This window comes from Choloepus didactylus, chromosome 18 (genome assembly GCF_015220235.1).
Source record: "Choloepus didactylus isolate mChoDid1 chromosome 18, mChoDid1.pri, whole genome shotgun sequence".
Lineage (NCBI taxonomy): Eukaryota > Metazoa > Chordata > Mammalia > Pilosa > Megalonychidae > Choloepus > Choloepus didactylus.
The window spans coordinates 44,745,993-44,761,942 of record NC_051324.1 but is presented as its reverse complement, the minus strand read 5'-3'; the positions used below and the strand labels follow the sequence as shown (position 1 = coordinate 44,761,942).

General features: G+C 42.7%; 1 protein-coding gene across 5 annotated transcripts in view; it reads right to left on the bottom strand.

Annotated features, from left to right (window-relative positions):
* Positions 1-3,186, bottom strand: part of SPAG9 (sperm associated antigen 9) — a 157,228-nt gene extending 154,042 nt beyond the window's left edge. For 2 of the 5 annotated variants that reach the window (XM_037810336.1, XM_037810338.1), the window contains exon 1: positions 1,954-3,185. In XM_037810336.1, the coding sequence (XP_037666264.1) occupies positions 1,954-2,544 (591 nt within the window). In that variant the 5' untranslated portion in view covers positions 2,545-3,185. Of the gene's footprint in view, positions 1-1,953 lie in introns of all 5 variants that reach the window. The other 3 variants (XM_037810339.1, XM_037810340.1, XM_037810337.1) reach the window with 2 other exon arrangements.
* Positions 3,187-15,950: the final 12,764 nt, after the last annotated feature.

Genomic DNA, 15,950 nt, shown 5'->3' with positions numbered 1-15,950 from the left:
TTTTCATGTTAAAGGCCACAAACAAAGCACTTACAGAAAATTAAATACAGAATTCACTCTGCATATTGGCCTAAGAGAAACTGAATTTCTGGGTACTGGGCAAAACTTGATTTATGATCTTACATGAAGACTGATATTGAGGCGGTTTATGTTTGTGGTATGGGAGTTGGCTCACCTAACATTTCAATATTCTCCATTCTCAGGTCATGGCCCTTTGCGCAAAGATTTCATTATGGAGAATTTATAGATGTATCCGAAAAACTATAAACAAATAAAGTCAATGGAACCCATTTTTAAGAAGTTATTTACTCACGTAAGAAATTAAGGTACCACCCAGAAGCTAGCAATTGGTCTTTTTTTTTTCCCCTGAATTTGCAACCTATGGGAAATGGTTTTCCTGGCACGTGTGACCTTGGCATATTGCCCATGTTTACATGGACTGACAGTAGTCTAGGCCCAGAGGGAGCATTGCTTTTGTGGGAGGTGATAGGGCAGACCTGGCCTGCTCCTCACCGGTGTGTATAGGTCGTTAATACTGGCAAGAGCCTGTATGAGCATGAAAATACGGCCTATGATTTCAAAGGTAGTACTTGACCTCTGCTGTATAATAAACAGTGTGAATAAACTAGTGGAAATTGTGATCCCATCCTTATTAGATTTTTTTTTAACCACGCCACCCCTACATACTGGGAAGTTCTCTTGAAGTAAAGTAAAAAAAAAAAAATTTTTTTTTTTTGGCAAATTCAATGGCATTGAGACAACTGTCTCACAAAATCAGAACTAAAAATTATCTCTATAGGCAAACTTAAAAAAAAAAGAACTATTTGACTAGGTGCAAAGGTACAAGTGACAAAACAAATCAAAATTAATGGTGTTACTGTTTGGTGTTAGGAAATGAGCTACTAAACAAATTCATCCTAAAAACTTTTTCAAGCATTTTTTTTAGAAAACATGTCCTTTCTTCAATAATTATTTAGTCTCCTTCAATAACCATGTATACTAGAGGATGGGGAACCACAGATGAATAGGATACTTTGCCTGCCTTAGATAAGTTCCACAAAAATAACACAACACAGCCGGAAAGCTAAAATCCTTGACTCTCAACAAATCAAAACCTATCACTTCCACTCCAAACCTCCAAACCTCCAAAAGATTCACGGACTGGAGGTGAGGGCACCAAAGGCCAATCCACCTGTAAACATTGGTCTGAGAAGAAAACTCAGGAGAAAAAAGTTGTCAATAACCACCTACCCCTCCTCGTCCCCGCCCCCGCACCCCCCCAAACCATTTCATAAACAGGTTTTTTCAGGGAACTGTCCAAGGTTACCACTTCATAAGAAGGAATGCTTTGGTGTGGGACACCAATAAAATAAAATTGCATTCTCTGTTATTTAGAGACAACATCTAAGTATTGACAAAATGTCAGTCAAAGCACATAAAACATGAAACAAGACTTCTTTCTCAGAGGATTAAAACGGCAAGAAGAAACTGACCGAAAGAGGGAGATCTCTAACTTCCCAAAGCAGCAAGCCCCTGGAAAGGTATTGGAACCAGCGGAAGTTCCACATCCAGGACGGAACTGTTTAAACACCCCCACCCCACCCCGCCCACGGTAAAAGTTTGAACCGCTGACTATCTAAAGGTGGTCGGAAACTTCCCTAAACAACCTAAGACAACCAGACACCGTAAAATCTCTGCCCTTGGTCAATCGCAGGTGTACCCCCCAGGCCGTCGCTTCCTCCCCGGGCCTTGCCTTTCCCATCGCAGTCCTTCACCCGGCCCTTCAACACCCTGACTCGGTTTCCAGTGTCGGACTGGAGTCCCGGGTACCATCGTAGCCGCCGGGCTCGGTGCTGGAGGGCCTCGGCCTCAGGCCCGCCCTCCAGGAGGCCCGGCGCGCCTCGGCTCTCCTGCCTGGCCGCGACCCCCGGCCCTCGCTCCGCGGGCCCTCACCTCCTCGGCGTGCTTGCGCAGCGCCTTCTCCCGCTCGTACTGGGTGATGAGCTGCTCGTTGTCGTCCCGCAGCAGCTCCAGCTCCACCTGGTGCTCCTGGTCCTGCGCGAACACCGAGTCCAGGTTCTCCAGCACGGCCACCACCAGCGGCATCAGCTCCTTGACCACCTCCTCGTCGTAGCGCCCGATGAGCCGCTCGAACTCGCGGTAGATGGAGCCGGCCAGGCCGGACACCCGCTCAGACATCACGGCCCCGGGGCCACCAGGTTCCTCCTGATACACTACACCGTCCTCCAGCTCCATGGTGGCGGGTAGACAGCCCGGGGCGTCGCCGGCTGAGGGGGCGGCACGGGCCCGAACGGGACGAACCCGGCTGGGGCTGGGCCCGGCGAGGTGGGGGCCCGGGCCGCGGCCGGTGGAGGGGAGGGGCGGAGTGAACGCACTCACCCCAACCGCCGCTGCACCAACTGCTGGAGCGGCCCGGCCGCGCGCGCCACACGTCAGCCGCCAGGCGGGACTCGCGCCGCGTCGGCCAGAGAGGCGGGGCCCCGCGGGAGGCCAGGCGCGGTCGGGGGCGGGGCCATACGTCATCGTACGCCGGCGGAGGGGAGAACCGCGGCGTCAGCACCCGGCGCCGGCGCCTCGCGGGTGATGCGGAAGTCAATGGGAAAGATGCCAGGGAAGAGTGGCGTTAATTGTAAGCTCTCGGCGGGATTTGCGGGTGACTACCAAAGGAATGGGAAGAGTTCTAGGAGAGTGACTAGCCGGGCAGAATTAACATCGCTAACATTTCTTTTGCTTTTTACAGCTGATTAAAGGGCTTCCTTATTTGAGCCTCCCAACAGGAGTGGTGCGGTAGACGTTTCGCTCCTATTTCACAGACGAGGAAACTAGGCCCCGAAATTTTGTGGTTCGCTCAAGGTCACGCAGCTAGAAGGCAACGAGGCCGATCGGCCACTCAAACCAGTTCTTTTGATTGAGAATTCCAGGTCCGGAGAAAATTGAGAAACAGAAGTGAAGGAAAAGCAAGTTTACAACTAGGGCAGTGTGTAAGTGATAAGGTGTTCTCGAACAGGATAGAACTATTTTTGGGATAGTGACTAGCAAGAAGAGCTTAAAACAGAGCTTGAAGAAGAGTAGAAGCTGGAACGTCACATCCTGCACTTTACCAAACGCCGAGTTTCTCTGCTTCTCGCAGCTAGCTTCGAAGAGTGGCATTTCCTGACTCCATCCACCCTCTTCTTCCCACTGCTTTGAAGTGGGGCGGAGCGAGGAAGTAGGTAGGGGGTTGGGGAGGAGAGAAGGAAAGGGGTGGAGCCACTGGGGTGACTAAGTCCCATGATGTGTGAGGTCGCCGCTGCTTAGGAGAACATCACATGTGAGGAATGACACAACACCCAAGCCTAGGGCAGGCTGAGTCAAAGGTCTCTTCCCAGTGTATGCATCTTGCCTTTGCCAATGGGACGGAATACACTCTCCAAAGCCCCTTACGTCCGCCGCAGGTGACTCGGGAGTTCTCCAGCCCAGTCTCAGATATCTAAGAATAGGGAGAGAGAAGGCAGGAGTTGAGTAAACAAGGATTTAGTGGGGAATTAGCCATCTCCCGAGATCATAAACACTCTGAACTTAGTGTTTCCAAGGTCAGGTTCTCCCTACCAAGCACGATCTAGTCCTCTGAAGTCTCCCTACTCTTTACCCATCTGGAGACCGATAAAAACACTATCGACATTAAGAGAGGACCACCCTTTAAACTCAGAAGGACAAAGATGAAAATACTAAGGCTTATGAAGTGTCAGGCGGGGTGGAATTTATGGCCTGTGTTGGTCTCACTTTCTCACACTCACCCCACTTCCACTCACTTTTATATTGTCTTGTTTGTGTATATGTCTGGGTGTTAGGAAAGCTGAACAGTTGGTTGGGTGTTGAGCCCTAAATACCCTTTCTCTTCTTATCCTCTCATTTGAAAATCAGAAGATTCTTGCTCTGGAGCTTTTATCTTTATTTTATTTTACTTTCCTGAAGGCTGTCACTCAGCTAATCAAACTATATACATGTTTGTTTTCCTGGTAATCAGAGGTGCAGCAAAACCTGGGGCAGATTTTACTTCTCTTTCCACAATATTATCATATGCCTCAGAAAATTTAGAGAAAAAAGTCTGTCAGTTTTCAGGTATGATATAATAAAGTTTTCATAATAAATATGCTTCTTTAGGTATAAATTCAACATAGAAAAATATGAGATATACATTTATGTCTTAATTTTAAGCTATCAGAGATTACATTTAATTGTTTAAAATAAAATTCAGCCAAATATCCACCAACTGATGAATGGATAAACAAAATATATTATATCCATACATACAATGAAATATTATCTGACAATAAAAAGAAACAAAGTACTGAGATATACTACAACATGGATGAACCTTAAAAATATTATGCCAAGTGAAAGAATCCAGCTACAAAGGACCACAGGTTGTGTGATTCCGCTTATATGAAAAATCCAGAATGGGCAAATCTATAGAGACAGAAAGTGGGTTAGTGGTTGCCTAGAGCTGGGGGATGGAGAGATTGAGGGATGACAGTTAAGTAGTACAGGGTTTGTTTTGGCAGTAATAAAAAAGTTCTAAAATCGATTGTGGTGAGGGATGCACAACTTTAAATGGGTGATATGTACGATATGTGAATTATATCTTAATAAAGCTGTTAAATATAAATAAAATAAAATTCAGGACTATAATGACAGTATAGTAGATCCAACGGGAGCATGTAACCCTGAGTCGAGTGGATAGAAGACAATTTTGTAGTTGGGAACCTTGGTCATTTTGAATAAGTTAGGCCAGACACAAAAAAGCAAATAGTTATTGAGCCCAAATGGGTGCAACAGGGTGCCTGTCACTGTGATAAGCCTTAGCTTCTTTATTTGTGTAATAAAGGGTTTTGGTAGAGAATCTGTAAAGGCATCTTGCAATTCTAAAGTCCTGTGATTCTCCTTCATAGGTGGAAGTGACAGACAGGAGGGGTCGTCTTGAGATTGAGTCCTGTTAGTCAACTCCTAATTAGGTAGAAGGTAATATCACCTTCTATACTCAACTGGCTGGAGAGATTCCCGGCACCCACTGCTAACCCACAAGGGCTCAGATTATTGTTAAGGATTAAGATTCATAAAGGAAAACTTAGTAGACTTTAGAGTGTTTACTTTTGATTCCTAAAGGGAAGGAAACTCCATGTTAAGAAATCCCTTGGCCTTGCAAAGACAGTGAGGACAGTAATGGGGGCAGGAGGTCAGGGGAGCTGTTAAGGCAGGAAGGGAGGGATTTCTTCCTAAGCACCATTAAGACCATAATCACTGGAAGACAGAAATTACTAGTTGTGTTGTTTGTCCAGCCTTCTTGAACTTTCACAGTCACTTCTATGTGAATCAATTTCTTTGGTATTAAACTACACTTTCCAACCTGGAGAGAGAGGGTCTCTGAAAGAGGAAGAGAAAAGAGGGTTCCTGGAGCACACAGCCCTGTTACAGAGTATAAAGTGATAAGTGATTCATCACACTATACAAACTGGAACATGCTTGGTGATGAATCTAGCTCTGGAATTTGGACCTTTTGAAAAATGCCAGAGGATTTTTCTGAGCCCTCAGTTTTTCCTTTGAAAGCTTTTTTAAGGTGCCAAGAGAAGATGGATAAATGCATCTTGTTTGATGTTGGAAGAAGGCCTTAAGATAAGAGCTATTCCTCTGTGCCCTGTAGAGCTTTTGCCTCTAAGAAGAAGGGGCTTAACATATGGCTGAAACGAGAATCCTGGTATCTGAGTCTGTTTTTGATTGGACCAAACTCTATTGGTCTTATTTGTGTTCAGGTCAATTTTCTCTTCCTACCTCCTTCTGACTTGAGTTGAGTGAAAGAAGAGGCCCATCATCCACCTCTCAGTATACTTTTACACATAGAGCTGAAGTTCACTCTGGGAATAAAAGACATGTTTTCAAAACAGTGGGTTGGTAGGTCACCTCCGCACCACCACCACCATTATAGAAGAAATGCATATTCATGCTTATTGACAATAGAAAATTTGCTAAATACAGAAAAGCAGACAAGAAAATTAAAGTCACCTAGATAATTCCATCTCCTAAATATCACCATGGTTAACATTTAACAGTCTTGTAAGGTAATCCAGGAAGTCTTCATTGTCCTTGTGGGAAAGAAGTGTTTATTTTATATCCAAGGGGACTTGCTTTCCCTGGAGCAAGTAAACATCCAGTGCCACTAGCCACCAAGAACTTGAATTTTACCCACCCTCTCACTTGAGTCTCTGAATTAAAATAGGTAAGAAAGTACAGATTAGAAAGTTAAGAAGCATCAGACAAACTCAGAGTCCATTTCCAAAAGGGTCTTTAAATAGGTCTCATTGGAAGTGACACTGCAAATCCATTCTTATTAACAAATTTATTAACAACCATGCTTGGGAAGGAATGGAAGTGAGAAAAAACTGTCTACTTTTAAAAAAATTTTTTCTAAAATTAGCTTGTGTTCATGATTTTATGGGGAAGTCTCAATGACCTAAAACATCACTCCTGAAATTCTACCATCTTTAAGAACTCAGTGCAATTCAACTAACATTTGCTGCCTATTGAGTGCTGAGTCCTGCGCTAGGCCCATAAGATACCAAGACGAAGCAGTCTAGTAAAAGAGATAGGCCTGCTGATATATATAGATCACACTCCAGTGTAAAAGTACAACAATCTAAATATGTACACAGTGAAGTGATGGTAAAGAGGAAAGAGGAGTTAACTGTGCCGGGAGACTGTTTAGGAGAAGTTCTGGAGAATATTCCAGTAATTCAAAACTTCAAGTTTGAAAGCCAGCTGAGTGCCCAGAGACCAGGCGAGCAAGAAACATCACTTAGAGACCAGAAGACAAAACAAAAGCCACCACACAGATCACCAGGGCAATAGAGAGGCAGAAGGGAAGGTAATATAGGCAGAGGCCTGGCTTGGAGGTTAGCACACACTATGACACACATATACAAAGAAATTGTCATTTGTTTTGTCTAACCTGATCTATCCTACTTCCTGAGATGTTACACACTGAACAGATCTAATTCAAAGGAAAGCTTGGTCTAAACCAATTTACTGAAACAGCCCTTTTAGGGCATGTGCAATCTCTCTTAGATAAGAATACTGAGCTGTTGAGCTAACGTCTCCCTCCTATTCCTCTTCCTAACAATGTTTAGAGTACTGGGGAGAAATGTGGCTTCTGCCACTTGATCGTAGTGCATAGAGGCGAACAGGGTCTATGGATCTACGTGGTGGCTTTTGTTCTGTCTTCTGGTCTCTACATGATATTCCTTGATGGTTTGGTCTCTGGACACTCAGCCTGCTTTGAAAGTTGAAGTTTTGAATTATAACTTAGGGCCCATCCTTTTGGCATTGCTCCCGGTCTATCTTGGCCTCCTTTGGCTCCCACTGCAACAAGAAACATCTCTGAGGTGTGCTATGATAGATAGCCTTCACTGCATCCCTTGCCTCAGAGATCTCTCATTCTCTGCTCCCTCTCCCCACCAAGCTCCCAGGCTATACTTAGGAAAGATAAATCCCTGGGTCCCCCACACCATAGCCAATTTGGTGTGCCTGTGTCCTAGGTTGAAATGGGGTGTGTTCAGGGTATTATCTTTCTTAGTACCAGAGGAGAGGATGATAGGCCCTCAGCCTTATCTTTACTCATCCAACACATGTCTTACTCTCTGGGACAAAGCCTGGACTACCTGAAAATGTGGACATATATCTGACAATTCCATTCTCTTCATTCCTGCCCTGCTTTCCTTCATCCCACCAATTTTCTAAAACAATCATTGAGGTATGTGCTCCCTCCATCCCAACCTCGATCTCCAGACTAAATATTAATAGTAAGCAGAGGTATTTTCTCTCCTCCTTGGGAGAATTTTATGAAAGGAGCTCTGCAGTCTAGGCTATTGATATGCTAAAAGTGGTGGTGGGGGTGGAGTGCTGTGGGTATGGATCCAGAACCTTTTCTGGTTTGCCAGGCTAATGCCTTGGCACATATGCTTAAACTGAGATTATATAGTTCTTTCTCTTTGCATTCCATCTGTAGCAGGTCTAATCTTCCTCCCTGTTTCCCCATCCTCCATGCTAGACTGTGAGGGACTCACAGATTTCTGGCATGGGCAAATGGGTGAGTGATGCTATCAAGATAGCTAATTCAGGAAGGAAAGCAGTTTTTTTTAAATAGTTTGTTTTGGACACCTTTAGCTTGAGGTGCTTTTTGGACTGAAGCTCAAAGAAAGATGGTGGCTGGACAAATCATTCTAAATCATTAGTTTATGAAAGTAGCTAAGTCTTGTTTGTGGATACTACTCCCAGGAAGAACTTGTATTTTGTTCAGTCAACAGTTTTCTGCCAAAGAGCTAATTGAAAACACCAGCCCTAAGGGAATGGGAATTTTATTGATTTAGGGAAAGAAGCCTGAGCTAATTTGAAGTTTATGTCATTACAGGTTTAGAAAAAGAAAATCAGATTGAGAACGAATTTTAGTGTTTTCCTCTCCCAGCTTTCCTCCCATTTTACAGCTGAGGAGACTAAGGACTAAAGAGTGAGAGGCTTTAAGCAGGAAGCAAAATGAGGGCACTAGAAACAAAAGAATTCCCAAAAGCTGGATAGAGAGTTCATCTTACAGCAAGACAAAATTACTTTACAGTTTTGCCCAGGATAGGTCCTGTCCCAATAGGGTTTTACTGCCTCTAAAGAATTCCAAGAACCCATCCTCACGTTGCCAGATCACCAGGGGAAGGCTGATTGTTGAAAAGACTCTGTGTCAATTAAATCATTTTGCAAACTGTAAAGTGCAGTTACAAATGTTGTTAATATCAGCCTCTATTTCTCAGAAAAGTAAAAATCCAGGCCTAAGGACAAGGCCAATTCACAAACAGAGAACAGGATATGAATAAACTAAAACAATACCATACTGTTGAATATGTTTTCTATTTAAGGTATACAGCTTATCTGAAATAAAACAGAAAAAAAAAGGGTTTAGTTGGGAACGAGGTGTGGTGTCTGGTCAGAAGGGAAATAATCCACAGAGCTTCTATGACCTTTGTCTCTTTTTTCCTCCGCATATTCATGTATGAAAATGACTCAGCCCGATCACCATAGCTTATTTTTAGTATGGACAACAGGGCCAGTTGAAAATCTAAGCATAGTAACCACTGCCAATCAGCAGCAAAAGCCTCAACATCAGAAGCAGGGAACAAATACTTATTTATTCATTTCAATTTGAGATGTGTGACTTGAGGGGCACCAGAGAGACTGCCACAGTGCTGGAAACTTCTCTCCAGAGCGTTACTCCTTCAGACATGAGATTTCAGCATTAGGAGGTCCTTTCCCTTAGCCAGTGCTGAGTGGAGTCCAATTCTTTCATTTTACAATTGAGGGAATCATCCACAGTCATCTGTCATCTTTATGGCTGTACTGGAACTAGTAGCCAGGGCTCTTGACTCTCAGCTCAGTGCCCCATTGAACTTCCTTTTTTTTTTTTCTCAAATTCCTAAGTCAAAAGCTGAATAATATCATATGTTTGACATGGTACCATAGGTCTGGAGGAGGAATTATCCTGGACTGATGTCCCTTTCTAATGTAATATAAATGTTGCATATAAGGAAATAGTGTTTATGTATTGTTGTTCATTGTTAAATTAGCAGAAATCAAATTCTTTACTGTTTTGTAAAAATGTTAAAACTAAAAATTTTAGTCAAATGTGATGCAATACACAATAATGATTAAGAGAGTACAAGGGATCTGGAGTTGGCTGCCAGAGACCGAATTGTGCTTCTGTCACATAACTAGTTGTGAGGGCTTGGGCAAGTTACTCTCTGCGCCTCAGCTTCCTCATCTAAAAATGAGGCTGAGAATAATTGTTTCCATCTCATAGGGTTGTTGTGAAGGTTAAATCAGGTAATACACCTAAAGTGTTTAGAATAGTGTCTAACACGTGTATTCAATAAATGTAAACTAAGATTATTAATTAGCATAGAACTATTAACAAGGAGCCAAGCCCCGCTGCCTTTTTCCTAGGCATCTCTTATTATTCTATGTCACTGTTTCTGAATTGCACCCAGAATATCTGTATCAGTGTCACCAGTCTCTTGGAAGGATTCTGCATTTTCTTCTTATGCAGAATGACTTCGTCCCTTGAAAACTATGGATGCCAGGTATGTTCTGAGGAAAGCAGCCTGGTTGGAGAGGGGGCTTGAAGCCTTGTCATGGGAAGAAAGCTTGAGGTGACAGGACATGATTACTCCATTGAAGAACAGCCTCCCAGGAGACTGCTGAGCTCTTATCAAATCCATGTCATGTAGAGGGAGGACTAGAGGAAGGATTACAGTCAAAGCTATCAGGAGGTACATTTTTTGTCTCAATATAAGAAGCTTTTTGTTTGTTTGCTTAATCAACTCAGTGGGAATTGTTCAAAAAAACAGTAAGGGGGATCTTGGGAAATAGTGGAGTCTCTCACCACTGGAGTTTTTCAAGCACAGCCTGGGCAGAACATAGTAGGGATGTGGACAAGGGAAAAACAAGATGGGAGTTGGAATAGGTGAATTTTAAGAAAATGTGCACTAGATCTGTGATCTTAAAACTATTTGGCTGCTCCCCACTACATGGGACCTGACTCCCAGGGGTGTAAATCTCCCTGGCAATGCAGGATATGACTCCTGGGGATGAATCTGGACCGGCATCATGGGATTGAGAACATCTTCTTGACCAAAAGGGGGATGCGAAATTAAACGAAATAAAGCTTCAGTGGCTGAGAGATTTTAAATGGAGTCAAGAGGTCACTGTGGTGGACATTCTTGCGCATTACATAGATAACACTTTTTAGGTTTTAATGTATTGGAATAGCTAGAAGTAAATACCTGAAACTATCAAACTGCAACCCAGTAGCCTTGACTGTTGAAGATGATTGTATTAACAGTGTAGCTTACAATGGGTGACAGTGGGATTGTGAAAACCTCATGGATCGCACTCTCTTTATCCAGTGTATGGATGGATTAATAGAAAAATGGGGACAAAAACTAAATGAAAAATAGGGTGGGAGTGGGGGCATGATTTGGCTGTTCTTTTTTACTTTTTAAATTTTTGTTCTGTTTCTTTCTGCTGTAAGGAAAATGTTCAAAAATAGATTGGGGAGGGCGGGGCAAGATGGCAGACTGGTGAGCTGTATGTTTTAGTTACTCCTCCAGGAAAGTAGGTAAAAAGCCAGGAACTGCGTGGACTGGACACCACAGAGCAATCTGTCTTTGGGCATACTTCATACAACACTCATGAAAACGTGGAACTGCTGAGATCAGCGAAATCTGTAAGTTTTTGCGGCCAGGGGACCCGCGCCCCTCCCTGCCAGGCTCAGTCCCGGGGGAGGAGGGGCTGTCAGCTCCGGGAAGGAGAAGGGAGAATTGCAGTGGCTGCTCTTATCGGAAACTCATTCTACTGATTCAAACTCCAACCATAGATAGACTGAGACCAGACACCAGAGACTCTGAGAGCAGCCAGCCCAGCAGAGAGGAGACAGGCATAGAAAAAAAACAACACGAAAAACTCCAAAATAAAAGCAGAGGATTTTTGGAGTTCTGGTGAACACAGAAAGGGGAAGGGCGGAGATCAGGCCTTGAGGCGCATATGCAAATCCCGAAGCAAAGCTGATCTCTCTGCCCTGTGCACCTTTCCTTAATGGCCCTGGTTGCTTTGTCTATTAGCATTTCAATAACCCATTGGATCTCTGAGGAGGGCCGTTTTTTTTTTTTTTTTTTTTTAAAATCCTTTTTGCTTTTTCTAAAACAATTACTCTAAGAAGCTCAATACAGAAAGCTTCAAAGAATTGAAATTTGGGCACGTCAAGTCAAGAGCAGAACTAAGAGAGCTCTGAGACAAAAGGCAATAATCCAGTGGCTGAGAAAATTCACTAAACAACACAACTTCCCAAGAAAGGGGGGTGTCCGCTCACAGCCACCATCCTGGTGGACAGGAAACACTCCTGCCCATCGCCAGCCCCATAGCCCAGAGCTGCCCCAGACAACCCAGTGTGACGGAAGTGCTTCAAATAACAGGCACACACCACAAAACTGGGCGTGGACAATAGCCTTCCCTGCAACCTCAGCTGAATGTCCCAGAGCTGGGAAGGGGGAGCAGTGTGAATTAACAGAGCCCCATTCAGCCATCATTTGAGCAGACTGGGAGCCTCCCAACACAGCCCAGCAGCCCAGAACTGCCCTGGGGGGACGGCACTCACCTGTGACATAGCACAGTCATCCCCCAACAGAGGACCCGGGGTGCACAGCCTGGAAGAGGGGCCCACTTGCAAGTCTCAGGAGCCATACGCCAATACCAAAGACTTGTGGGTCAGTGGCAGAGACAAACTGTGGCAGGACTGAACTGAAGGATTAGACTATTGCAGCAGCTTTAAAACTCTAGGATCATCAGGGAGATTTGATTGTTAGGGCCACCCCCCCTCCCCGACTGCCCAGAAACACGCCCCACATACAGGGCAGGCAACACCAACTACACACGCAAGCTTGGTACACCAATGGGCCCCACAAGACTCACTCCCCCACTCACCAAAAAGGCTAAGCAGGGGAGATCTGGCTTGTGGAGAACAGGTGGCTCGTGGACGCCACCTGCTGGTTAGTTAGAGAAAGTGTACTCCACGAAGCTGTAGATCTGATAAATTAGAGATAAGGACTTCAACTGGTCTACAAACCCTAAAAGAACCCTATCAAGTTCAGCAAATGCCACGAGGCCAAAAACAACAGAAAATTATAAAGCATATGAAAAAACCAGACGATATGGATAACCCAAGCCCAAGCACCCAAATCAAAAGACCAGAAGAGACACAGCACCTAGAGCAGCTACTCAAAGAACTAAAGATGAACAATGAGACCATAGTACGGGATATGAAGGAAATCAAGAAGACCCTAGAAGAGCATAAAGAAGACATTGCAAGACTAAATAAAAAAATGGATGATCTTATGGAAATTAAAGAAACTGTTGACCAAATTAAAAAGATTCTGGACACTCATAGTACAAGACTAGAGGAAGTTGAACAACGAATCAGTGACCTGGAAGATGACAGAATGGAAAATGAAAGCATAAAAGAAAGAATGGGGAAAAAAATTGAAAAACTCGAAATGGACCTCAGGGATATGATAGATAATATGAAACGTCCGAATATAAGACTCATTGGTGTCCCAGAAGGGGAAGAAAAGGGTAAAGGTCTAGGAAGAGTATTCAAAGAAATTGTTGGGGAAAACTTCCCAAATCTTCTAAACAACATAAATACACAAATCATAAATGCTCAGCGAACTCCAAATAGAATAAATCCAAATAAACCCACTCCGAGACATATACTGATCACACTGTCAAACATAGAAGAGAAGGAGCAAGTTCTGAAAGCAGCAAGAGAAAAGCAATTCACCACATACAAAGGAAACAGCATAAGACTAAGTAGTGACTACTCAGCAGCCACCATGGAGGCAAGAAGGCAGTGGCACGATATATTTCAAATTCTGAGTGAGAGGAATTTCCAGCCAAGAATACTTTATCCAGCAAAGCTCTCCTTCAAATTTGAGGGAGAGCTTAAATTTTTCACAGACAAAGAAATGCTGAGAGAATTTGCTAACAAGAGACCTGCCCTACTGGAGATACTAAAGGGAGCCCTACAGACAGAGAAACAAAGACAGGACAGAGAGACTTGGAGAAAGGTTCAGTACTAAAGAGATTCGGTATGGGTACAATAAAGGATATTAATAGAGAGAGGGAAAAATATGGCAAACATAATCCAAAGGATAAGATGGCCGATTCAAGAAATGCCTTCACGGTTTTAACGTTGAATGTAAATGGATTAAACTCCCCAATTAAAAGATATAGATTCGCAGAATGGATCAAAAAAAATGAACCATCAATATGTTGCATACAAGAGACTCATCTTAGACACAGGGACACAAAGAAACTGAAAGTGAAAGGATGGAAAAAAATATTTCATGCAAGCTACAGCCAAAAGAAAGCAGGTGTAGCAATATTAATCTCAGATAAAATAGACTTCAAATGCAGGGATGTTTTGAGAGACAAAGAAGGCCACTACATACTAATAAAAGGGGCAATTCAGCAAGAAGAAATAACAATCGTAAATGTCTATGCACCCAATCAAGGTGCCACAAAATACATGAGAGAAACACTGGCAAAACTCAAGGAAGCAATTGATGTTTCCACAATAATTGTGGGAGACTTCAACACATCACTCTCTCCTATAGATAGATCAACCAGACAGAAGACCAATAAGGAAATTGAAAACCTAAACAATCTGATAAATGAATTAGATTTAACAGACATCTACAGGACATTACATCCCAAATCACCAGGATACACATACTTTTCTAGTGCTCACGGAACTTTCTCCAGAATAGATCATATGCTGGGACATAAAACAAGCCTCAATAAATTTAAAAAGATTGAAATTATTCAAAGCACATTCTCTGACCACAATGGAATACAATTAGAAGTCAATAACCATCAGAGACTTAGAAAATTCACAAATACCTGGAGGTTAAACAACACACTCCTAAACAATCAGTGGGTTAAAGAAGAAATAGCAAGAGAAATTGCTAAATATATAGAGACGAATGAAAATGAGAACACAACATACCAAAACCTATGGGATGCAGCAAAGGCAGTGCTAAGGGGGAAATTTATAGCACTAAACGCATATATTAAAAAGGAAGAAAGAGCCAAAATCAAAGAACTGATGGATCAACTGAAGAAGCTAGAAAATGAACAGCAAACCAATCCTAAACCAAGTACAAGAAAAGAAATAATAAGGATTAAAGCAGAAATAAATGACATAGAGAACAAAAAAACAATAGAGAGGATAAATATCACCAAAAGTTGGTTCTTTGAGAAGATCAACAAGATTGACAAGCCCCTAGCTAGACTGACAAAATCAAAAAGAGAGAAGACCCATATAAACAAAATAATGAATGAAAAAGGTGACATAACTGCAGATCCTGAAGAAATTAAAAAAATTATAAGAGGATATTATGAACAACTGTATGGCAACAAACTGGACAATGTAGAAGAAATGGACAATTTCCTGGAAACATATGAACAACCTAGACTGACCAGAGAAGAAATAGAAGACCTCAACCAACCCATCACAAGCAAAGAGATCCAATCAGTCATCAAAAATCTTCCCACAAATAAATGCCCAGGGCCAGATGGCTTCACAGGGGAATTCTACCAAACTTTCCAGAAAGAACTGACACCAATCTTACTCAAACTCTTTCAAAACATTGAAGAAAATGGAACACTACCTAACTCATTTTATGAAGCTAACATCAATCTAATACCAAAACCAGGCAAAGATGCTACAAAAAAGGAAAACTACCGGCCAATCTCCCTAATGAATATAGATGCAAAAATCCTCAACAAAATACTTGCAAATCGAATCCAAAGACACATTAAAAAAATCATACACCATGACCAAGTGGGGTTCATTCCAGGCATGCAAGGATGGTTCAACATAAGAAAAACAATCAATGTATTACAACACATTAAAAACCCGAAAGGGAAAAATCAATTGATCATCTCAATAGATGCTGAAAAAGCATTTGACAAAATCCAACATCCCTTTTTGATAAAAACACTTCAAAAGGTAGGAATTGAAGGAAACTTCCTCAACATGATAAAGAGCATATATGAAAAACCCACAGCCAGCATAGTACTCAATGGTGAGAGACTGAAAGCCTTCCCTCTAAGATCAGGAACAAGACAAGGATGCCCGCTGTCACCACTGTTATTCAACATTGTGCTGGAAGTGCTAGCCAGGGCAATCCGGCAAGACAAAGAAATAAAAGGCATCCAAATTGGAAAGGAAGAAGTAAAACTGTCATTGTTTGCAGATGATATGATCTTATATCTAGAAAACCCTGAGAAATCAACGATAC